At 39.1% G+C, this 26,556-nt stretch overlaps 1 protein-coding gene across 2 annotated transcripts in view; it reads left to right on the forward strand.

Annotated features, from left to right (window-relative positions):
* Positions 1-3,968: 3,968 nt before the first annotated feature.
* The window catches only part of LOC129721330 (glutamate receptor 1), a 357,842-nt gene continuing 335,254 nt past the window's right edge, over positions 3,969-26,556 (forward strand). For both annotated transcript variants that reach the window (XM_055673775.1, XM_055673776.1), the window contains exon 1: positions 3,969-6,081. In XM_055673775.1, the coding sequence (XP_055529750.1) occupies positions 5,919-6,081 (163 nt within the window). In that variant the 5' untranslated portion in view covers positions 3,969-5,918. The remainder of the gene's footprint in view (positions 6,082-26,556) is intronic.

Here is a 26,556-nt window from a genome sequence, read left to right on the forward strand (position 1 = left end):
TGTGTTTGTTTTGTCTTCATCTTCGACGAGTTAATAGGCCATAAAAATAACAACAATCAACTGATAAAGTTAGAAAAAAAAATTATATATATTTTCGGGTTTTCCCGCCTTTTACTCCAAGAACAACGTCATTAGATTACTATGATTGTAGGCTATGACCGGTAGACAAGTTGTTGTAGCGTCGTTATTGAGGCGTCGTAGTTGAGTAAATAAGCACCTGTTATTGATTCACGTATTAGGTGATATTCGTTTTCGCTGCCTACTACACCTTTTCTATGCAAAAGCGCTATAGCGTGGTAGCAGCAAACTCGACATGCATGTGAATACTCTCAACGTGGCTTTGATTTTATTCAAGGCCATATACTTGATAATGTAAATTAAATTTCTGGCTTATTTGAGCAAAGTTGCAAATAATCGTTTTATTTATCTGTTAAATGAAAAGATAGAACAAGAATAACACTACATGTGCGATGATTTTATTTTCCATTGCTCGGATCCAATCAATCTGTTCAATTTCCTCTAAAATGCACACTGACTTAGATCATTGACATTTGCTCATGCTGCAATGATTCTGTTAGCTGGTAAAATGAACGTGTAGTTTTTACTTCTCAAAAAACATTGATTTTTGTTCATGTTTCGTTAAATAGGCACTATTGCATTCCTACAAATCTCTGGATTTACAATTAATTGTTGAATGTTGAATTAAAAACTATAATGTTGCGAAGTGTCAATTGCACTGTGCTTAGGCAGCAGATCTGCCTCAAAAAACAGATGAAATATTAATATCATTGAAGCGAAAATTTCGAAGCTCCGTGTATCCAGATATTACCTACCAATTTACCATTTAATTTCAAACGTCTGTATGAACTTTCGCGCTCCGCAGTTGCGTGATATTCGATAATGCCCGAAGCCCTGATAACTGGTGGCATTAAACCTAAAACATGCAAATTCTCGCATAAACAGCTTTATGTCACATGGTCACGTGAAAAACAATTGGTATCATGTATGTTTGTAAAAAAAAAAGATACCCGAAAAATGGTTGGCCGTTAGGTTTTGCGAGTATTTTTGCTGAGGACAAAACCATATTGTCACTATGTCATGGCAATAACGAAAATCAACTGGAAAAGTTATAAAACGTTAAAAACCAACCCTCGATATTTCCCGCCCTTCTGAGATTCTGAGAGGTTTTCTGTGAGTTTTAGTGTGTAACGATTTTTGTTGCCTTTGTTCGGAAAAATTCGAAACAAGTTTCCATCACCGGGGCGTACTCGAACGATAGCCTTCATTTTTTTTTCTATATATTTTATGGAATAGTTCTAAGCGATTGTTGTACTAGTTTCTGTTGATTCCACTTAAATTCAACGTCGGTTTCTGTGAGTTTGTGCTGTGACTGTTTTTCAAGAAAAGAAAAGACACTGTCGGTACGTAGTAAACAAAGTAGATTAAAAATAATAATGTGTTTTTGCAAGAATTCTGAGGAGTATTCATACTGGTTTCAGTTGGTTTCGATTAATTTTCTTCCACATGTAGTGGGAATGCTTCCTAACGAAGGTGCCGCTAAGGGTATGTTATAAAAGGAATGTTTCCTAATTTACATGATCAAACTGATTTTTGCATATATTCCAGTTGACTATGACAAATTTCTGCTGTGGTCGCAGTGTTTTTTCTTCAGATAAAGTTGTTGTAAGTGGAATGTTCAAATACTTAACATGCCGTTGAATTAAAATTAAATTCGTTATTTTTGGTCCAGTTTTGCGAGTTAAGACACGAGTAGTAGCAGGTCAATAGAAGTGTCAGGCTCCGCAACACTGAAGATAGAATATTAAAAAGTCAGGAAATATACGAGTCCCGAAGAGCAGTTGATCGGTTAAGAACAAGACAAGCTCGAAATGCGCCAACGTTCGACACCCCATATATCTCAAAATCGTCAATTACACACTTAGTTTCCATAGTCTTTAAACGAGTCTTGAACAAAAGAAAAATCAAGTATAATAACTTAAACACTCAATTGAGAGAAAAATGCTAAACAAATATTTTCAAATACTACTACTTTATAGATTCAAGGTCAAATTTACCACCGAACAGATGCATTGCTGCCACTACCCGATGGCAAATGTCCTTGAAGCGACACTTCTGACAGGAAACTACAAAGGAGAAGTCGTAATAATCCCGCGTATCTCGATTACTCCTACCGATTTGCCGTTAAATTTTAAACATCTGCAATTTCCCGTGCGTCGCGCATTCGCGATCCCATTGATAAAACCCAAGGACAGTCACTGAAAATTTGTGGCATAAACTCCGAATATTCATGCTTCTCACATGGACAGCTCAATGTCGCATGTTCGCGTGACCCTGACCCCGACATTTTGGAATATATAGAATTTAGTGGCTAGGACCGTCTTGACCACTTTCACATGTTTCGTATATTCCGAATTTTAAGCTCGAATTATTTAGAATTCTGAAGCTTTTTATAAAATCTGTTCCAGTGAGATTGGCCAGGCAGAGTGTATTACTATGTTTGCATTAAGCCAAGCTTTTGAATAATTGAATAAATAACGTTATAATTTCCTTCAGAATATTTAAAAGAATGACTGTATATTTTCAGAAATGTATTGAAATGATATGATTATGGTTGAAAGGTGCTTCATAATAGGTGTTCAATGAAATAAAAACGTAGAATTTTACGAGCGCAGGATTGAAAAAAAAATCTAAAAACAAATCAGAGCCAGAACTTATCTTGGGTATGTTTTTAGCAGCAGTTAGATATTTCAGTTTTGGCAATACAACAGTCAATAAAACTCAAGGCGGCGGTACGAAGTTTGCCGGGTCAGCTAGTATAACAATAAAAAGTGCACCCACAACTCAAACGTGTGTTCGCTCAACTTGACGTTTTTTATGTGATTTCCTCGCACGTGATGACATATCTGACGTTAAAACTCAAGGACTGTTTTCACATCCCAGGAAACAACCCAATAAAAAACATATTTTCATGTGAGTCATATATAAAGTTAGCCAAACAGTAAATCACATTTACTCGCTGAAATCTCGTGATTGAAATTTGCTGCCATGCGCCTGCCTTCATTAAATTCATACGCCATTGATCTACGATATCAAACATAAAATATCGATTCCCGGCAATGACTTTCGCACACTTCTTTTAGTCCCCCAACGAAAAAAAAGAATCACACCATTATTCCCAGAAGCGAACTCCTCTTTGCCACTGAGGAGTTCGTCGAAATCGAATTACCGCTTCATCAAACCTTCGCTCCACCGGGTGGTTGGGCATTGTGATCGGCGCCGCCGGGTGCATCAGTTTTTGGCTGCAGCTGCCAGCCAGTCCGACCACCTTTTCATCAAGGCACACACAAAAACTATAAAGTTGAATGCTGGCTGGCAGGTGGAACGGCTCCATCGACCGACAGTTCTATCTCTATCGGCGATGAAATTCGCAAAGGTTAGCCGCCCAGGGTGAAGGTGAATAATGGAACGGAGGAGATGATTTTCCCGTTAAATGAGCCGACACGGGATCGGGCGTCACCGGGATGCGGTTGGGCTTGCTGCTTTTGCCAAATACCCCGAAGGAATGAGGGAAGTGAAAACACGCAGCTCGATTGCGGGCTGTGAAGAGACGGTCATAATTTGCAGACATCAAAACTAATGCCACATCATTCATTTCGGTTCTGGCGGGTGAGAGGACATTGTGCAGAGGGGATGAGGCTGGAGAGGGCCTACCGCAAGGTGTTTTGGGTGTTTTTTTGGGGATGAAGTGCTCTTCGGAGAGTTTGAGCAAGGATGAGAGCCCGTGGAGACGCAGCATCTTCCGTGGGAGAAATCGGGAGCGAGAGAGCGACTGTCGTTGGAATTCAGGACAGAGCTGGGGGAAGTGTTTTTTTCCTGTTCTTCTTCCAGTTTCCGAGGATGGTGGAGTCTGGCTGGCTCACCGATGCAGATTTTAGTACTGGACTAGATGTCATCGGTGACGGCCGCGTGATTCGAACATCCGAAGCAGGATTCAGTGTTAGTGTACGGCTGTGTAGTGGCTGGTGTGACAGCAGTACGCCCTTGAGCCTCGTTCGTGAGTGTGATTCGCGAAAGTTTTTTTCGGCAAATTTATCGCTAAAGATAGGTCAGGACTCGGTTTCGCTTTTGCTGTTTGCCAACTGGACCGCGTCATTTCTCGGGCGAGAATCAATGGAAAATTGACTTTCTGGCCCACCAGATGCGATTACTGGTGTTGCTGGGTAGACCGCAGAGGGTTGTGAATTAATCTTTTAGTGGCTGGAAGAGAGCAGCTTTCCACCAATTGTAACGACAGAAGTGACGTGACACGACAGTGAGATGCGTAAAATCGAAGTGATCTCGGGCTGCGGCCCTTGGGTTGTGGTAAAAGCACATGATTAAAATTTAAATTCAATCCGATAAAGCCAACGTATTTGTTTAGTTCGGTTTTCGGCTTTGACAGAGCAGCGGAAACATTAACGCTTTGCTCGTTCGGCTGTGGTTGCTCGAATATAGCGCGAAAAGCAGATCCAAAGTTTGAAATATGTACACCAGATTAGAGTCCTTGGTGGGGTGAAACTGTCAATGACAGATAGAGAGAAAAAAAACAGAACAAAGTTTGGCTTCCTTCACCGCCACCGGATGCAACAAGGGCGGGGTGCTAAATGGAACTGAGGCTGCCGTACGCGATGTGAAAAGGATTGCTCTTTTCCGCGTCGAAAACAGCCAGCGAGCGCCATTTCGAGTGTGAGTGCCTGTATAGGATGTTCGGTGTAAGTCAATTCTTCTAGCGTGAAGCTGTCAGGCGGCGACGACGACGACGGCGACGGCGACGAATGAAGAGATAACGAGAAATTCGCAACCGATATCTCTGAAGGGCGGTCGATGTGTGTGCGCTTGGAGTGAATATGAATCGACAGCCGAAAGCTATTGATATTCAAATCGATATCCGAGCTCGAAAGCGATATATTACAGAAATGGTGAAATTTATTGCATAGCTGTAGGAGAAGAATTCCGTACGTGGTGGACGTATCAACGGAGGCATATTTCCAGGTCTTTGGTTTGATAATGTTCGCCTGCCGTGGAGAAGCCTCCGGGATATATTGAAGGATCAGTTTTAGCTGATTTGAACATGTTTGCGGGGCACCTTTTCAATTTGCCGTATTTATTCTAGCCCCGAATGATGCTGCTGGCATATTCGAGTAGATGTTCATAGCGCTTAACAGAGTAAAAGTACGTGAAGTGATTGGATTGTATATACCTAGCAGTTGTCAAGATTAGTGCATAAGTCGTTGTCAATTGGAAGATTATTTTCGGCTAAATATTCCACTCAGAATAAACAAAAATCGTGTTCCTGAAAAATTCATGAATAATACTAATTAGCAAAAACGAAATTTACCGGTTCCAGAAGTTAAACAACATTCGCGCTTCTCAGACGAGTGTATTTATTTGCTGCCACTGTGAAAGAATCAACAAATTGTTTACTGCCAACAGCGGTAAAAACAAACAGCAAACGAAAAAGTGAAACCAGTAAGAAAAGCAAAGATACACAGTAAAATTATCATAAAATTCGAAGAAAATTTATCTAACCCCCCTTCCCACCCTATTTGAAAAGAAGCAAACAAAACTGTGCATCCCTTTCAAGTAGAAGTTCGCCAAACATCGACAGTCGTTTTTAAATAAAAAAAAACATCGCCAGTTCAAGCTCTTCGAAACATTCTTGGACGAGAGTTGTGTGGAATTGTGTGCGCCTTCCAGTTTTCGGTCGGCAGCAGGTTGTGATCTTCTTAGCTTACGATTCCCTTTGGGCGATACCGAATACATACATATACAAAAAAAATCCCAACCGGTAAACGCCTGTGAGAAAAAAAATCAGTAAAAAATACCATCAGTGAAAAGAAAAAAAAACACCTAAAATTATGGAATTAATCACGGCTGGTGACCGGAGCGCCGGTTGTCGTCCTGTGTGTCGCCGGTGGAAACGGTTGTATCCCGTGGTGACGCTTCCGGCGCTGGCGCTGTTGCTGTTGCTGGTGACGACGGCGGCGGACGGTCAAACGCCAACGGAGAAAATTCCCCTCGGTAAGTGAACCATGAACACGGTTACATAGGCTAATAATAGCGCTGCCAGGACAGTCGGTTACTGGCGGTGGGTCTCGCAGAAAATTCTAAACGAAACGAAATATTCGACGCTGTAGGTATCGGATGAAAATTGGTTTGGTGAAAACTCTGCGGTTTTTTCAGGACGCGAGCTGGACGTTCGGGGTTGAAATTCCAAACACCGCAATCACTACACGTACCTGCAATGATGTGATTCGATTTGGGAGTTGCAATACCTCCCTCCCTCCCTTGTTCCTACTTTGTCACTACACTGGGGGGATGACAAGCGCCTGGTGTTTTTTTTTTGCTGTGTCACTTCGCACGCTGAACAAACAGAAGCCCTTATTGTTCGACAGGAAACCGATATGTATCGAGTACGATTTTTTTTTCGCTTGTTTCGATCGAGATGTGTTCCCGAACGCTCGATTCAAGCAAATTGTTTGTATTGTTTGGGGCTTGTCAGTAAATTAGAGGATTTTAATTGATTTCGAATTTGAGTGGATGTTATTGAAGGAAAATTTGCAACTCATTTCGTTATGCGAAAAACAATATAAAAAACTAAACATAGTGACTATAAAATTGCAAATATGGTCGTAATCGATTTTTTAGAGTAGTACAATCGGACTGAAACTAAGGAGGACGCTTCAAAATTTATTTCTGAAATTTATTCTGAATCCTACGAAACATTTACTCTCTGATAACGCAGCCCCTTGTCTAGATTTTGGCAAATCAAGAAGAAAGGAATTTTGTGATATTGACCCAAAGATACTTCCTTGAGGTACACCAGTACTTACTTGTGATCTTTTCGATTTATTATTTAATTTAAGCAAATATCGTAGGGGTGCGCTCCATCAAGTGACTTTGTATCACACCTGCACTGTGAAACAGAAAAAACTGAAATTTGACATTTTAGCTGCAGAACCTTTATGTCAAACACAGTTTAGAAGATTTTTTCCTATGTCTAGAATAGCAGTTTTAGTGAAAAAGCGATTAGATACGTCAGATCGTATAATATTGCAGCTATTCCAACCAAAATCCTCCTAAATTTGCTGAAATCCGAGACGAATATTTTTTCTAATAAAATTTTTGTACATTTTCGAAAGGAGGAAACATAACATCTGCTCAAGCATTTAGACCATTCTGATTCAAGGTTTGTTTTTGAGAACAGTTTTTGTTTTGGTAGGTGAATATTATATCTCAAAAATTTTAATCACCACTAGTATGTTTTGCCTTTCTCCTAGAAAGGTATAGCAATCACTGGAAAAACCAAAGGTATAAAAGTGGTCCCAATGGCCGAATGTCATATACCACTCGACCCCTTTTGACGAACTGAGCATTTTCTGTATGTATGTATGTATGTGTGTATGTGTGTGTGTGTGTGTGTGTGTGTGTGTGTGTTTATGTGCAACTTTTTTTTCTCACTCACTTTTCTCAGAGATGGCTGGACCGATTTTCATAAAATTAATTGCAAATGAAAGGTCTAGTTGCACCATAGGTTGCTGTTGAATTTCATTGTAACCGGATTTTTAGTTTAGAGGTTATGTATCAAAATGTGAAAATCACGAAACATCATTATCTCAGAAACCGCACAACCGATTTCAATAAAACTGGTTTCAATTGATTGGGCTGTCTTTAAAATCCTTAACTTTAAAGTTTCGTTATGATTGAACATATGGTTCAAAAGTTATGTAAAGAAAAGTTATCCTGTGGTTGTTTAAACTCACTCATTTTTCTCAGAGACGGCTGAACCGATTTTCACAAAATCAAATTCAAATGAAAGGTCTAGTTGCCCCATAGGTTGCTATTGAATTTCATTGCAATCGGATTATAACTTTGTCCGTTGTTCATAAAAATGTGAAAGCACATAATGAAAGTAAACATATTGACTTTCTCCTAACGATCACTGGCTAATTAAAAGGTAGAAAAGTGATCCAAATGGCCGAATGTCATATGCTACTCGACTCAGTTCGACGAATCGAGCATTTGATGCATGTATGCACGTATAGGTGTATATGTGAGTGTGTGAGTGTGGGTGTTTACGTGTTAATGTGCACCTTTTTTTCGCATTCACTTTTCTCAGAGATGGTCTGACCGATTCTTTCTATCTTGGTGTCAAATGAAGGGTCTATTTGCCGCTTAGGTTGCTATTGAATTTCATTGTAATCGAACTTTTAGTTTTGGCGCTGCGTCAGAATGTGAAGCTCTTTGTTACGTAATATGTTTATTTTGTACATTTCGACCAGTTAAGCGAATACCGCCTGCATGCTACCAACGCGGCTACCCCGCACGGCGGTGACACAAACACAATTTTAGCTAATTTAGCTATAAAAAGGCAAGCGCAAATATAGGAGAACTGTCAGTACCGCAAAATCAGTGTTGTTGTTCCACATTAGTTCAAAGTGAAGTGAATAAAGCAAATAAAGTTAAAAGTGACGGAGTTAGTGGCGTTAAGCCTTTTTGAACGAAACACTCTTATATCCCAGAAGCTATGAACATAGTTGAATTCAAGTTAATGGGCTTTTAAACCCTTAAACAATGAATTTCATAATGTTTAAACATGTGGTTTGAAAGTTATAGAAAGAAACGTAACCCGCAGACTGTTTAAAACTATAGCTACGATAAAACATGTGACCTCAACCTCATTTAAATTTGATATTGAACTATTTCAATGTTTGCGGCCTTGCTCGGAATTGAAGTTGAAATTAAAAGCCTTTTCTATCATTTCACTTTTTGCCTTTCTCCTAGAAAGGTATAGCAATCACTGCAAAAACTAGAGGTATAAAAGTGCTCAAAAGGGCCGAATTTCGTATATCACTCGATTCAGTTCGACGAGCTGAACATTTTCTGTATATGTGTGTGTGTGTGTGTAACGCTCTCCCAATCTCACTCGAGATGGCTGAGCCGATTTCAATGAAATTAATTGCAAATTAAAGGTCTAGTTGCCCTATAAGACCCTATTGAATTTTATTGTAATCTGATTTCTAGTTTAGAGATTATGTATCAAAACGTAAAAATCACGAAACATTAATATCTCAGAATAGCATTGGGCGATACGACGGAGAGTATCGATACTTCAGTATCGATACCCGAAGAACCGAAAGTATCGAGATACTCAAAATATCGGTCAAAAAGTATCGATACCAGAAGTATCGATACTATAGCTGAGATCATTTTTTGAATTTTGATAAATACATTTACTCAGGGTGGCCACTTTACCGGAAAAACGGGTAAAGCGGGAAAAAGCCGGGAATTTTAAATCACCGGGAAAAAAATACGGGAAAACCGGGAAATTAGGCTTCACGCCGGGAAAATCATCCTCCTTCATGTCTGCCGCTTTATTTGTACAACAGTTTCGGAGGAAATGTCAACATGAGACCCTGTTTTTTTATGTTAACCTAACTGGCATGATTCTGCTGGATAGGGAAAAGCAGGTTGTTGGTTTCAGTTAAAGTCGACAGTGGCTTCGCAGCAAGATCTGCGTCAAATAAAATCAGGCTTGATCAGGTGGATAAATTTACTGTTCCGTAACATATATTGTCAGATTTTAAAGAAGTCAAAAAGTTATCAGCGTCGCGGGAGGCGTATTGAAACTTCTTGTGAATAGTGTTCGACATCGCATCGGGGAGAATCCGGTCAAAAGTCAAATAGGACCGGAAACTACGAGTCTCGATTTTATTTCGAACCGGACCGGAACGGAGCTGCCCGGTTTGTACTTCCCGATTTTTGTTATGATTTTAACCACAAGCAGCAAAAAGCAGCAAAAAATTTTTTTTCATTCTGTGTTGGACCTTTTGACTACTTGATTTTGTTGGGGAAAGACGCCACCTTGAAGAGCTATTTGTTAAAGATTTCTCAGATTTTTTCTATATCAAAAACAAACAGTAGCTAAATTATTTTTTTTTTTCAAATTGTTTATTCAGAGTGTCAGTTGAATTTATTTTACGGACCATGACAAAATTTTTTATACATTACATTGACCCCAGCTCGAAAATTTTAAAGTCCCAGGATCGAAGTTTTTCGAAAAAAAAAATTGTTTTGAAATAACAGATCTCAACGTTTCATGCATTTTGTAAAATGCATCTAGACAGTTTCATGTGCATTTTTTCATTGGTCACTCTAAGGCTCTTCTTCCCAAAGTCCGCTTGAAGTTTTGCCTGAGGACATTTTTATAGAAGACAAAAACTCTATGCCCCAACTCTTGAATTTATCCCACGCATTTCATTGGCATCCTGATACAGAAGCACTGCAAGCTCGAGAGAAGGTTGACAGAGAAAGATGCAGAAGGAAGCAAAAAAGTGCGAGAAGGCAAAGATTGTCAACGATTTGGAGATAAAGAGGGCGAAAATTGTGCAGCAGATCACCGTGAAGGTACTTGCTAAAGTCGACAAACAGCTAAACACGATGAAGGAGGAATGTTTTTCATAGTTTTGTAACACAATTTTTGCAAGGCACAAATAAGCATGTGAAAATTGATTTTTTTCTCATATGTTTTAAAAATAAAACACCGGGAAATTTCACTGAATATCATCGGGAAAACCGGGAAAAAACCGGGAAATTGAAAATTGATATTGAGTGGCCACCCTGAAGTTACTGAAAACCAGTATTCGATTCAGTGATTCGCGAAAATACAGCAAAACTATTTGCTGAACAGAAAACAGTAAATGAATGGTTGCTGGAATCTAGCAAAAAATTGATATGTCAAAAAATTTACGTCAAGCTGTCATTAGTAAAACGCGCCAAATCGCTGTGCAGCTGGTACGGGATCATCGCTAAGCTCCTGATAGCGAATATGGGACCATAGCTAAGTCCTTGTTGGGCTAGATGAACTTAAAAGTTGAAATGATAATCATACATCTCCAGTTCAACAGTAATTTGCCTATGATCCGATGGGCGGATGGAATCTGGTGCCTGACGGAAACATGGTTCCCTTGAATTAACTGGTTAACCAGCAAATTGATTTATGCTTTGCTGAATGAACAGCAAATTGTCATAGCTGACAACCAGCAAGTTGTATTTTGTTTTACCGAACATGCAGCAAACGACCTGTCACTTTTATGCAATTGAACATTACTGAATAATTAGCAAATTTCATTTTGCTGAACAGATTGCTGGAAGCACAGCACACCAAAAATCAGCAAAATTTTGGTGGTTTCCAGCAATGAAAATTTGATGTGCCGACTTTTTGTTGTTTTTCTGGTATCTATCCGCATTCTCTAGAGCAGCATGAATCAAATGATTTCACAAACAAATACATACAGGTAATGCAGAAATTCTGAGCTTTGGCAAACAAATGAATTAAACAACTTATATCTTCAAGATTTGTATTCTTTGGCCCAATGGGCTGTGAAGCTCCCGTCTTATTTGTATAAATTATTGACACACTTCCATATTAATTGATGAGGAAGTTGATGACATAAAAAAGTTAGATATGTCAGCGAAAATAAGATAGTGAAGTCTACCGCTAAATTTTTCTAACTAATAAATATTGCAATTTTTTTTTCTCTTGTACTCTAACTTGTGTCGACGGAAAGCATGAGTTAGTTTCCGCTTGCAAATATTCGATCTGAACAGTGTAACCAGAAAACTTATATTTGTTTTTAAAATACAGTCAAATTTCGCTCGTTGGACTATGTTTAGTTGGGCTACGTTTTAGTTGGGCTCCCGCTCGTTGGGTTATAGCCCAACTAAATCGAAGCCAAACATCATTTCTGATAACGTTGAATTTCGTTTGAGGGGTTTGTGGATGCATTTTAACGCAGAAAGTAGAATTAATTGAAATAAAAGCAAATGAAGCTGAGTATAAATGTAAACAAACAATATTTTAATCAATTGTCAGAGAAACAATATAAGTTTTGTGTCTTAATAATGCAACGTAGAGCTATGCCTATTTTTGAAAGTATTTGAGAACACGTTATTATTGAGCACTCCTTTTTGGCTTTAAATGTGTGGCTTAAGTAAAACAAATTTCGAATTTGGCCCTATGCTGCGTTTGGCTCAGATTTTGACAGTTCGTTTGGCTCACAACATTCTCTCTATCTATTTCTCCATCTAAAGCCTGTAGTACACTCTTTGTCTAATGGTCAAATTTTTGACGTTCTGACATAATGGTCAAATTTATTTGACATCATGGTTGTTGTTTGCCCGTGTTTGCCTCATGTTAAAATTGGAGAGTGACAAATAATTATCTTCGACCAAATTTTTATCTGTCAAAAAGTGCCAAATATTTGACGCTTGGTCAAAGAGTGTAATACAGGCTTAAGTTCTGCTAATGCAAATAGACTTGTGCGATACTTCTACTGACAGTGGCAGCTTTTCAGTGGTTCCAGCTCGTATCAACTAGCTGGCATCTCCATCCGATTTGCTTTGCTTTATCGCAGCCAACATCGCAGCGGTTCTACGATGTGTGGGCTCCACTGATGCTGACAGACAGCATAACATAGCGTATCAAAAGTGGCGGTGATCTCGTGTACACATTGAGATGTTAGCCCTTGTAACATGTCAGCTAGCTGGTCCGTATGCATAAAAGAATATCGATACAAATATCGCGGTTATCAGTATCGATACGGTCGAGTATCGGACGCTTGTGTATCGATCCAAAAAATCGAAATATCGTCTCAAAAGTATCGATATTTCCGATACCAATACAATATCGCCCATTGCTATCTCAGAAACTACATAACCGATTTGAACAAAACTGGTTACAAATAAACGGGCTCCCTAAAAAACCTTTAACTTTTGAATTTTATTAAGATTGAATTTGTGGTTCAGAAGTTATGGAAAGAAACGTGTTCTGGAGACTATTTAATTTATCTCATGTTTCTCAGAGATGGCTGAACCGATTTTCCTAAAAATCAGTGTCATATGGAAGGTCTTGTTACCCCATAAGACCCTATTGATTTTTTTGCAAACGGATTATTACTTTGTCTGTTATGTTTAAGAATGTGAAATCCAGCTATGGAAAGAAACATATTCCGAAGAATACTTGGACTCACTCACTTTTCTCGATGATGGTTGAACCAATTTCCACAAAATTAGTGTCAAATGAAAGGTCTAGCTGCTGTAATCGGACTGTAACTTCGTCTGGAATGTATCGAAATGTGAAAATCACGAAACTTCATTATCTTAGAAACTACACAACCGATTTGAACAATGTTGATATCAGATGAACGGGCTAGTTAAGGGTTAACTGATGAATTATGATTGAACACGTGGTTTCAAAGTTTGGCTGCCCTATACGTTCCCTTTTTATTTGACTGTAATCAAACTTAAGCAACCGTTTTGTATTAATTTGCTAAAACAACGAAAGTCTATTATCTCAAGTATTACACGACTTATTTGAACATAACTAGTGTCATACAAACGAGTCATCTCTCAAACTTACGAACAACAAACTTCATAACAATTTGATATGCTGTTCAAAAGTTTTGGAAAGAAAAGAAATTCAAAGACTATTCAACACTATACCTGCTTTGATCAATATAAATGGCCTCAACATAATTTAAATGTGGTATCGTACTATTTGAACGTTCCCGGTATCGCTCGTGATTAAATGGTTGGAAATTAAGAATCATTTTTTATATTTCGCTATTTCTTAAGCACTAACATTACTTCAAATTTCATATTTTATATTTCAATTACAACATCAATATTTTAGAACCCAAAGAGTGAAAATACATTTATTGGATTTAGGCATTCATGTAAATCTGTTTTTACAAATAATAACTTTGAATGAGAAAGGCTGAGTCTGACCGCTAGGTGGATTAATTTAGGTTTTTTGTAGACGAGTTGCAGAAAACTAATTTTTCGATTTGAAAAATACACTGACAAAAATATATCGCTTTTCTCTGATAGTGAAAAGAAATTTTAAATAAATTTGCAGAAATTATGGTTTTTTTAATATCAACACTATTACATATATTCAATTACATATAATCCCAGTAAGTCTCGAGGTATGATGTTGGTCTAACAAGCCAGTTGTCGTTGATTCAAGTCTCGGATCGGAAGAGACTGTTAGTGTCAATAGGATCGTAGCGCTAGCCTCACAATTGTCTTGTACACTAAACAATTGGTTGCGAAGTCTTTGAACCATAAACAGAAGGTCAAGTCACGAATCGGAATGTAGCACCAAGGCTTTTTGCTTTGCTTTGCCTTGCTTTGCTTTTCTTCGCTTAACATATATAAAATTATCATGTTTTCAATAGATGTCAGAGATTTTTCTTTTAAATTTCGCAAGATGAAATACATTTTTTTTTATGTAAAGATCCTTTCAAGGTAAAATTACTCATTTTACAACTGTACAGTAGCAGAAATTTTCTAGTGTTCTAGTGTTGGGTGCCATTTTGTGAAGAACCGCGACGTGGAGTTTGTAACTTTGTTGAAATCTGCGATTTTGTGATTTTCTTTTGAATATTCCGTTACATCCTCCCCCAAAAAAAGAAAAATACTCTAACGTAGTGTAATTGTACTACTGTAACGTAGTAATTCATTGTGAATAACAAAAATAAGTGATTGAGAAATATAATTAATAAGTTGGTAAGTTTGAAAAATCTAGTCACGTGTACACTGCCGCTCATGGCATGTCCGTCCCAATTCCATTTTTATCAATTTTGAGTTTATTTATTGAATCAATGCTTTCGATTAAACAAATATTTTTGAATACTTCGTTCTGAGGAACTATAAAAAAATAGCAAGTCGGTTTGTCCCATAGCAAAAGTGATCACAAGTCGGTCCCATTGGAAAAATCTTCGCAATTTAACCCCACAGCCAATAATGATTATGAAAAATGTGATATTTACCACAGTTTCTGGTCTTCAGGTTTAGAATTGGATGTACCAAGTGATATAGATAAGATTGGTTTGATTGAATTTTACGCGTTCTACATCGTGTGGCTGTAGCTGATAGTACAATGTTTTCTTCAAGAAAAAGTTTCCACCAGTAGCTTCTTTCAGCTGTTGTTTGTTGACAGTGAACGCTTTAGGTGTGTCCTTGTATTGTTAGTTAAACATTCTTTAGTAAATACTACTTTTCGTATTTTATTCGTATTCTATGTAAAGACGTGGTTAAGAATTATCCATTTATTGTCGTGAACTTCGTTTTGAAGAATTTGTCAGTCATATCAAATACTTCGGTACGCTACTCAGCTGTTTTTTAACGGGGCAAACATTTTCCTGAACTATGGGTGTTCTTTCATGTTTGCTTCCACTGCTACGTGAAAGCTGTCCGCCGTCACGAACGTGTGACCGCTCTCAGGAAAATTAAGAACAAGTTCCTACACCTAAACTGATTTTGAATTTGTCAGTAGTATCAAATGTGAAAACAAAATCTAATTTTATTTTGAGCGGCGCAGTTGGTACATTGTCTTATGCTTCTCACAAAAACTTGTTTAATGAAGCACAAGAGAAGGTCATTTATGAATTGACCAGCGATGGATTCATTCCAAACGCAAGCTATAGCACCGTCAACGATTTTCAGTAGTTTGTTTTTCATCACCGGTCGTAGCTGGCTATGGGACGGACTTGCTATCATTCTGGCTACGTACCGTAAAAGTAATCGCATGTGAGTCCCAGCTTGGGATTTTCAACAAATTTTAATCAAATTTCGGTGTTTATACAAATTCTATGAAGCAAAAGTGTTAGATTGTCATTGCAGTACTAAATTCTGTTGATGGTCTTGATTGAAATAGCATTCAAGTGCAAAATTTCACCCAAAGCGTTACGATTTTTAATTGCTGTTTTCTCGTCAGCACCAAAACGCAAATGGGACGGACTTGCTATAAGCGGCAGTACAGTTTTATTTGAGTTTTTTATACATTTATTTCATTGTTTTATATAATACATATGCCTATGAATCAGACAATCAATTCTTGTGTGTCCCGAATTAAAGTGCGTTATTTTGCAGTTTGAATCCTAAAAAAATTTAATTGTGTAAGAGGAGAACACAGAGCAACCATTCTTATCGACCATTTTTGATCTGAATGAAATTTTGGACAAATGTCACCAATGGATAAAGATGTCATATTGAGCTATTAGTATTTCTTTTTAACCACGACTATCTTTTGAAAACGGTTTACGTAAAATTAGATTGAAAATTACAAATATTTTCGGAGCCACATTGGTTCGTTTTGTCGTTGTGACGATTACGACAAAGTTGAATTTTGTCTTTCAAAAAAAAAATATATATATACTCAGAAAAAAAAAATTGTCTCGAAAAAATAAATCAACAAAAATAATAACTATGCAACCCCAAAATCTTGTTTTTCAATTTTTTTGTGAGTCAGGAAGCTGCGTAGCCGCAAGGTTACAGAGTCCGCTTTGTCAAGCGGATGGTCGTGGATTCGAATCTTAGTAGAATCAGGCCATTCGATGTCGAAAAGGACTTTAAGGATGGGTTTATTCTCAGGCTCCCCACCAGTCACCCTTACTTTACGCTGAAATCTACAATACCTTTGCGTAACTTCCTCTCAACAAAAATAAGTCCCTCTTATCAATAAAACTGGCCAGAAGGACGCATGACGAAACTTCTCCAGGGAATTATAATTGGTTATATTTGGCAGGAGGAGCGAGGCTCGGTATAGGAAAACAGCAAGCTTGTAACAGGGAAAGGTAGCACATTAGACACAAGCACTGATAAAGACTAATAATAAGCATGCCACTTCTCAATAGCGGTATTGCTAATAATAGAAGTGCGGAATACAGCAGACACCCGGGCATATCTCACAATAGATCTACGATTCTGGTCACAGTGAGGAAGTCCATACAGAAAAAAAAAATCACAGGAGGGTTGTGTGCAAAGCCACGACCGCAAGGATGAAGTAGAATACTTTTACAAGAAAACCCGGCTGCTTGCGTGTCAGACATCTTTTAATTTGATGTTTGATTCAATATCGGATAAGATACCGATCACATCTTGGCGTTATCACTGACTGTGCGAATAAAGTATTTCTTGTGATAAAATAAACAGTGAAAAGCTGATTCAACACTCGAAACCAGACGGCTCATGTTTTGTCAAAATGAGTCAACTTTTCATTGAATGCATTTACTAGTGCCCGCTATCGCACAGAGACTGCATTTCACTAGTGCTAAACCCGCTGCAACTGCTACGCTATCCGTAGCCATGTTAATGTCTCTGCATCAGCTGGCCCAGCTGCTATCGATGCTGAGATCCGCTGCAACTAGTGCACTATCCATTGCCATGCCACAGTCGTGGCCGCTATCCGCCTGGTATCCACTGCACTGCTACTGCTGCTGCTAAGGGAAAACTGCTGTTGTCGCTGTCTAGAACTATTATGAGCGGCTTCGACTGAAACAGGCTGTTATATAGGGATGAAAAACCTATCGATAGTAGTAGGAAATCATCGATAACTATCGATAGCCATTTCAGTCAAAAACTCCCATCCTTACTCTTATACAGACAAATAGCAAATTTTAAATGGCAAGGTCTATAATTCTGTCGACCATGCTTGGGAAGCAATCATTTTAACGACTTATCAGATCAGTCGAATTTTGCGCTTCAACAAGAATTGACCATTCTCAATAATATAGTTGCTTGTCATGATTTGGACATGATAATTTTTGAATTTTAATTACGCAAAAAATTATTTTTTATGCTGATGATGAAAGCTTTTCGGATGTTGTGCTCATGACTGAAGGTAAAGATAGTTCAGTACGTTCTGAGACACGGAGATGAAACCAAATATATATCTGTTCCAAATTTCCTGGAAGTGTAAATCGATTTAAGAGAAAATATTAACACTTCAATTAGGTTTTCATTTCATCCTGAAAAGGACAATTTGTTGTTTAGTTAAATGTTTGAGAAGATGCCGATCACATCTTTACGTTATCACTGGTAGTGCAAATAAAGTATATGGGGGCAATAAACACTGAAAAGCTTTCCAGTACGTTCTCTCATTGGATGCATTTGCTAGTGTGCCTGCTATCGCTCAGAGACAGCATTTCACTAAAATGCCACACTGCATCAGCTGGCCCTGCTTATATTGATGCTGAGACCAACGTCAACCGCTGTGCTATCCCCGTTGCCACAGTAGTGGACGCTTCCGTTGCCATTGGTATACGCTGCCCTGCATCACCTGGTCCTGCTATCGATGCTGTGACGCGCTCCACTATCCGTTGCCCTACCACAGCTGTGGCCGTTATCCGCTGCACTGCTACTGCTGCTATATCCACTGCTGCTGCTAAGGGAGGACTGCTGTTGTTGCAGTCTAGAATTATAATGAGCTGCTTCGGGTGAAACAGGCTCTTATATAGGCCAAATAGCACACTTCAAATGGCAAGGTCTATGATTCTGTCGACCGTGCTTGGGAAGCAATCATATAACGACCAATCAGAGGCCGAAGTTTTCGTTTTGACAAGGCTTGACTATTTTAAATAGTACAATAGTTTGAAAAATAAAATTACAATTATCTGCGTTTGGGAAGAATCTTAGAAGATTTTCCAATCTATTGCTGCAAGAACGAAGGAAATCCATCGAATACTAACCGATTTATTAGCATTGGCATTTTTTGCCATCGGCAAAATTGAAGACACTTTGTCTTTCCAGAAAAAAAATTCACACCGTAGGATAAAATTGTTTCCTCAAGAAAGTAACATAAAAATATTACATTATTGTACAGGGTGGCAACGTGAAAGTGATACACTTTATTTATGTCATAAAACTCAAACCGGTTTTCATTTCTCTTCGGAATCGATGAGTAGTAAAATTACAATGTACTTAGTTGAGTTCAAATCTTTCACCTTTGTGTCATTGCAAACCGCACGCACAACTGTCAGTGAATAGCAATGGTAATGTCCCTCTTACCCTCGGCTGGTATATTACGAAGACATGCATGAACACGGTCATTTTGCTTATTCAAAGCTACCTACAGAGTAAACAACTTTTCGGCCGAAAAAATAATGTTTTGACCTGCGTGCGTCTTCAGTTGCAACCGAGATCTAGCAGCTCTGTTGGCAATATTAACAAGTTAATCCGTAAATTCTGCTCCTTTAAAACTAAATCAAGGATTTGATAACATTTTGCATGCAAGTGTGGCTCGAATTCATTTCACACACCACTTTTCTTGCCCGAAACGCTCCTTCACTGCTTTGATGGTCGCTAGAGTCAGAACACTCAGTGTTTTACCAGGTTTCTTCCTTGGAATGCTTGATGGTCCTGTAGACGAATAGTTGTGACAGCTTCCTCCTGATCTCGATGTTAGTCAATCCTTGCAGGTGCAAGACCATTTTTCGTTCTCTTTTTCAAGTCATTGCGAAACTGAAAACTGACTGTATTTATTCCGAGTAAACAGTAAACACGTCACACTCTCAAAACATGCACAGATGCTGAGACAGAAAAACGAAATTCTTGAAATTACTTACTTACTTACTTAGATTGCCGTACGTCCTAAGACATGGCCTGCATAACGTGGTTCCGCCAATTCACTCGGTCCATGGCTGCCTGCCTCCAGTTCCGCGGGCACCCGGTACTTTGCAGGTCGTGCTCCATCTGGTCCACCCATCTCGCTCGTTGCGCCCCTCGCCTTCTCGTTCCCGCCGGATTTGAAGCGAACACCAATTTTGCAGGGTAGCTATCCGGCATTCTAGCTACATGCCCTGCCCAGCGTATCCTTCCAGCTTTAGCCACTTTCTGAATACAGGGTTCACCGTAGAGGCGCGCAAGCTCGTGGTTCATCCTACGCCTCCACACTCCGTTCTCCTGCACACCGCTAAAGATGGTTCTTAGCACCCGACGTTCAAAAACTCCGAGTGCTCGCAAGTCCTCCTCGAGCATTGTCCACGTCTCATGCCCGTAGAGAACGACCGGTCTTATTAGCGTTTTGTACAGGATACACTTAGTGCGAAGACTCAGATTATGCGACCGTAGTTTTTCATGGAGCCACCGTCTCAAATTTTCTGCCGACAATATCCACGTCATCCGCAAAGCAAATAAATTGACCTGATCTGTTGAAAATCGTGTCCCGCATGTCAAACCCCGCTCGTCTCATAACACCCTCTTGCGCGACGTTAAACAATAAGCTGGAGAGACCATCACCTTGTCGGAGCCCCCTGTGAGACTCGAATGGGTCAGACGTTCCACCCGAAATTCTCACACAACACTTCACATCCTCCATCGTAGCCTTAATCAGTCTTGTCAGCTTCCCGCCGTTTTTGTCAGCCGTTTTCGTCTAGAATTTTCCATAGCTCTTGTCGGTTTATTGAATCGTATGCGGCTTTAAAATCGACGAAAAGATGGTGTGTAGGGACTCTAAACTCACGGCACTTTTGGAGGATCTGCCGCAGTGTAAAGATCTGGTCTGTTGTAGACCGTCCTTCCATGAAGCTGGCCTGATAGCTTCCTACAAACCTGCTGGCTAATGGTGACAGGCGTTGAAAGATGACCTGGGAAAACACTTTGTAGGCGGCATTCAGGACTGTGATCGCTCGATAGTTCTCGCAATCTAGTTTGTCGCCCTTTTTGTATATGGGGCAGATAACCCCTTCTTTCCACTCCTCCGGTAGCTGTTCTGTTTCCCAGATCTCGACGATGGTTGGTTAATGACTGGACCAAAAGCGCATAACAGTTCGTACTAGTGAACCTCAGCCTTCCAGCTACCGTACCCCTACCTTCTCGTGGTACCAACTGATGGGCGAGTAACCAGCGGAATGATCGGGTAACCAACCCTAGTGGGACTGCTGGTCGCATGCTGACAGGGGGCGGGGCTTCCTTCCTCGGAAGGGAGATTCCTGGGATCGACACCAACAGATGCGTTCTAAGTAACGCAGTGTCTTTTTCAAGTCCTGGTAGTGCCCGGGACTCTAAACAATGGCACTACGATGGCCCTCCTGCGACATAGTGGGGTTGATCGCTGGCCTTGCAAGCCCGCACCATTTAAAAACAACAGCAACGAACGCAATAACGTTAAATACGGACCGGAACAATCGGCTAGGACCTAGGCAACGAAAACGGACTAACCGAGGAATTGAAGACCCGCAAGTTCAACATCGTAGCGCTGCAGGAGGTATGCTGGAAGGGGACGATGGTGCGTACGTACAGGGATGGTCACACCATCTACCAGAGTTGTGGAAGCACACATGAGCTGGGAACAGCTTTTATAGTGATGGGAGTGATGCAGAAGCGGGTGATTGGGTGGTGGCCAATCATCCCTAGAATGTGCAGGTTGAGGATCAAAGGCCGTTTTTTCAACATTAGTATTATCAACGTGCATAGCCCACACCTCGGAAGTACCGATGACGACAAGGACGAATTTTACGCGCAGTTGGAGAGTGAATATGACCGCTGCCCAAAACATGATGTCAAGATCATCATCGGCGATTACAACGCTCAGGTTGGTCAGGAGGAGGAGTACAGACCGGTGATTGGACGATTCAGTGCACACCAGCTGACGAATGAAAATGGCCTCAGACTAATCGACTTCGCCACCTCCAAGAACATGGCCATACGTAGCACCTTCTTTCAGCATAGCCTTCACCATAAATTCTTTAAATATGTAAGGTAAAATACAAACATAAGTAGGGTAACGACCCCAGAATTCGCCCATTTTATCCGAGTACCCAAAATTCGCCCACCTATTTTTTTATTGTGCGCAATATAGTGTCAACTTATAGAACCGTGTTTAAACATAAAAATGAAATAAATGAGAAGGAAAATAACTTATTATTTGGCATAATTCAATTTCAAACCCCGTAAACAATTATTTGATTAGTGAGAGGGCGAATTGTGGGCTCAAGACGAATTATGGAACCCTTACCCTATATCAATTTGTTCTCTATCTTTTTCTCTGTCAGCACTTGTTTTCAGATTTTAAAACCGATTTAGCAAACTTTAACGATAATCAATTAATCAGTTCACGGTGCTCCCACAGATCGTTATTATAAATTAAAATGCACCAAAGAATCTGAGTATACCATTCGATTCGTTATGACGTCCAGGATCTCTGGTCAAAATTTCAAAATCATCGTACGGTACATTTTGGAGTAATGCCCTTTTGAAGGTCGTAAGTACAAAAAGGTGATATAAAAACGACGAAATACTTATTGCACGTTTTTAATCACCATTTCATAAAATAACTTCCACCATTTTGACCATTTTGACCATTACAAAAAAAGAATATAGACAAAAAACTAATTTTGAGGAAAGGTGTTCCACAAAAAACTCTATTTTGTCGTGTCCAACGTACAGATAGGACATCGCAGTATTCAGCAATTGTTTTTTTTTAATTTTCCGCAACTTTGTTGAAGGAAGCTATCTGATATATTGAAAATTAGAAAAAAAATTTTTTTGATCTAACTGTTAGGTGGATTGATCGAAAAACTGAAAACGCTAAAAGTAAGGCCTTGTTCTATGAAACAATTTTGCTGAAGACATTGAGTACATAAAATCAATTTTTCATAGTCAAATCTAGATGATCACGATTTTTCGAATTAAGACCACTGTGCACTGTGGGATTTTCAAATAAATCTTTTCACCAATTGTTAATGTCTTGAAATATAACGCTTGGAATGTGTAGAAACTATTTTGGAAGTTATTTCATGAAATGGTGGTTGAAAACGTGCTTCACAGTAAGTATTTCGTCCTTTTTATATCACTTTTTTGTACTTACGACCTTCAAAAGGGCATTACTCAAAAATGTACCGTACGATGATTTTGAAATTTTGATCAGAGATTCTGGACGTCATAACGAATCGAATGGTGTACACAGATTCTTTGGTGCATTTTATTTTATAATAACGGTCTGTGGGAGCATCGTGCAGTTCACTATCGACGGACACTATTCCAATCACCCCGAACCTTTTAAGCAGTTTGCATCTGTTTTGCAGGGGATTTTCTTCAGTACCCAAATAGCGTCTGAATAGCTGCATCTTTTTTTCGTTTGATGTTTTTTCAAAGATTTTTCTGTGTTGAACGGAGTTTTATGTATTCGTAAGACAGCTAGTTAATCAGAGTTTTCGTTCTCATCATTCAAATTGTCGATATTGATCAAAATTCAGGAGATTGAGGCCCATTTGTTTCGACTGAATAAAATAGGCGCCACTGCATAAGCCGTTTCTTACCCTAAATCATATTCATGGTCTTAATGAGGTTACTACTGAGTTTAATATATACCATGTCCAATTCATTAAGCAGACAATGTGTGCAGTAGGGAAAGCGAAAAATGAGCGAACTGGAAATAGGATACAGATTTTGAAAAATATACCGCATCCCGACGGGACTTGAACCCGCAATCTCCCTGTCTCCGGCATGGTGTTTTGGCCAGTTAAACTACGGGGGACGGTGGTACTGTTTCACAATCTATATGCGTACCACATTCCACTGCCGACCTATTCTATTGCACACACTGCTGTCCAAGCGTTATTTATAGACTAAAAGGAATGTCTCATCACACACAGAAGAGTCAGCTGATGCTAATACCTCTTATAGACCTGTGTGATCGAGACCAAAGTCAGTCTTGCACAGCAGCGTGTGTAGTTAGGGGTGAGCAATAGAATAAATCGGCAGTGGAATGTGATACGCATATAGATTGTGAAACAGTACCACCGTCCCCCGTAGTTTAATTGGTCAAAACACCATGCGGGGAACAGGGAGATTGCGGGTTCAATTCCCGTCGGGATGCGGTATATTTTTCCGAATCTGTATCCTATTTCCAGTTCGCTCATTTTTTGCTTTCCCATTTCTGCTTAATGAACTTGAATGTTAACGGGTATAAGCCGTTGTTGAAAATAGAAATTTAATTCGAAAAACCATGTCTAATGAAAATTACTAAGTTTCGTGGGAATAGACTATTTTCGTAGAAGTAACCCATAATTGTAGCTGCCCCATAATTTGAGAGGGACTGTATATAGGGGTACAAATTGTAAAACCGGAAACCTCAAGAGTGCCACGAAAATTGTTAACATCCTACTGCCTCAAACTCTGTCAGATTTCAACGGATTTCCTTTCTTTTAACCGCAATCGACTTAAACGTTGGCTATGCGCCCACTAAAATGCGGAAAATTGTGATTTTGTGATGATTACTAATTGTACTATTCAAAAATATAGAGTCTTGTTGAACGCATGTTTTCATTAATCAGAGCTGAAACAAGGCTTTCCTCCCAGGACAGCCGAGCCGATTTTATAACACATTTGTTGTTGTTATTGTTTTACTCGCTTTAGTCCACAAATATACGCCTAACGGATGTTCAACTCTTAGTAGTCATGGCATGCTAATGCAGAAATTTAGCCTCTATCGTATAACCAATGGCCGCAGCAAGAGAACGGTTGACTTACTGGAAACTTGCGCGTCCGCAAAAACAGCTTGCTTTGGTGTTAAGAGTTACCCGCCGAAGCATTTATGACGACAGGGACGTTTAGTGTCGGTTAAGTAACCTGTTAAAAACTGCTACAGCTAAAAAAAAGGGAAAGGTTTTATTTAGGCAGCCTATACACCAGAGAGACGCAAAGACACTCACCGTTAAGGCAACTGTCAACACAAAACCGGATAACGGCAATGCAGAATTATTTTTTTTTTTTCATTATTATTGTTTATTGTTATTTATTAGGAGAAATCAAGTAAAACCATCACTAAGGACGAGTATCAACCTCAAATTGATTAGCTACAATACGAGCAAAAGCACGAAAAAGTGATTCTACCACATGACAACGGTCGGTCTCATACTGCCAAATATTTTGGTGTTCGATTATTACTTGTTCCATTCGATGGCACATAATTTGGTGTTCTACTCATATGAATACGTTGGAAAACAATAATAGTGGCCCTAAAAAGATTATAGCCTTTTATCCAGTTCTGTGAATTTTGGAGCTCATGGTGTATGCAGAATTGATTCAAAAATTTACAGAAATATTCCTCGCCGTTGCACCCAAATTCACAGGAATGAATAAAAAGCTATAATCTTTCTTTTTCCACTTTGAGCTCTAGGGCAAGACTGTGTTAACCAGTTTTATTTATGAGCAACTTATTTTTCGTAATAAAAAAAAGCAGCGAGGACTTACTGCTCATGAGTTTCATTTCTCAGCCCTTCACTATCTATAATATAATAATCAATGAAGAAAAATCCAACATAACTTTGGCATACTGCACGCCACGTGCTTGACTTAATAATTTAAGCTAGTATTTTAAATTTCCACAATTTTAATTGTTTGGGATTACCCATTTAAAATAGTAGAAAATCAAAATACTAGTTTTGCAGAAAAAATAAATTAACAATAATCCAGAATATAGATAAGAATAATGTAGTAGACCAAGGTGCATTATAGAACGGGTGCAACAGAAGGTGTTGACGATATTTGATATAGATGGAATGGACCTTCTCAGTAGTTTAATTGGAAGAAACTTAAAGCTGGAGACAGACAGATTGTGGGTTCAAGTCTTGTCTGGATCAAGTACCTACATTCTCATGATTTTTATTAACCCTGGAATATTGTTCTAGAACCTTTGTAATACAACAAATGGACTCTCAACCAAATTATATTAGTTCTAGGATGATTTGTAAAAAACATGGATAATTCGATTAAATATTTCAGATAAAATAACTACGCTGTAGAATGTCAAAATCAGAATTTGGTCACAAAAGTTGAATGAATATTCGTTTGCCGACAAGTTTTAATAAGATTTAAAAAGGATTTCTTTAGTAAATGAAACTCACATACTGGAAGAATTCAAACAGCTTCCAGGACTGGCTTTCTATAGTGTAATGCCCAGAAAGGTAATACTATAATATTTTGACTCAAGCAGTTTGCACTTATAACAGCAAAAGTCAATCTTTCATCACTACAGACATAACCAACAAGGTAAACATGCCATCTGACCCAGGGTTATTGGCAATATGACGGTGAAGTCTGCAAAAACTTTTACAGCGCAAAGTGAAGTACGTAGGTCAACAATTTTGGGCTTCCCCATAATTATGGATACAGACCATAAATTTGCACTTTAGTCTCGGAGGATATTGACCAAAAAATGGTTCAGTGCATTGAAAAACAGTACGAGAATGGATGTGAAGATTAGTTCGAAACTAAAATTTTCGATTGCTGTTGTTTGAGTAGAACGACAATTCTCACCCTTTCTAAATACATTCTGTTTTAAGTAGCTCAATTTTCCCATCCTACCCTTACGTACACAATGTTCCATCTGCTTAATTACTCAATTATATTTAATTACCCTCTGGCATGTGTCATTTAGCACAGTTTACTGTAAACTACACTAGGATTTCGTTTTCCAGCCGCGTCAAGCCAACTTGTTGCGCGCTACGCGTGGCACAGCCAGGCGCTAATATGCTTCGAAAGCTCCTTCTGTTCCATTTCGGCTCCAAACGAAGGGCAGGCAATAATCCCGTTAAATGAGATTTACACCGAGCGAGAGGAAAAATCCAGATGCGTTAGGACCGGCGGTAATCCTCTCGCCTTGAAGAATGTGGATTCGAAATTAACATATTCATCTGGCAGCTGGCGGGA

The sequence above is a fragment of the Wyeomyia smithii genome, chromosome 2 (genome assembly GCF_029784165.1).
Source record: "Wyeomyia smithii strain HCP4-BCI-WySm-NY-G18 chromosome 2, ASM2978416v1, whole genome shotgun sequence".
Classification (NCBI taxonomy): domain Eukaryota; kingdom Metazoa; phylum Arthropoda; class Insecta; order Diptera; family Culicidae; genus Wyeomyia; species Wyeomyia smithii.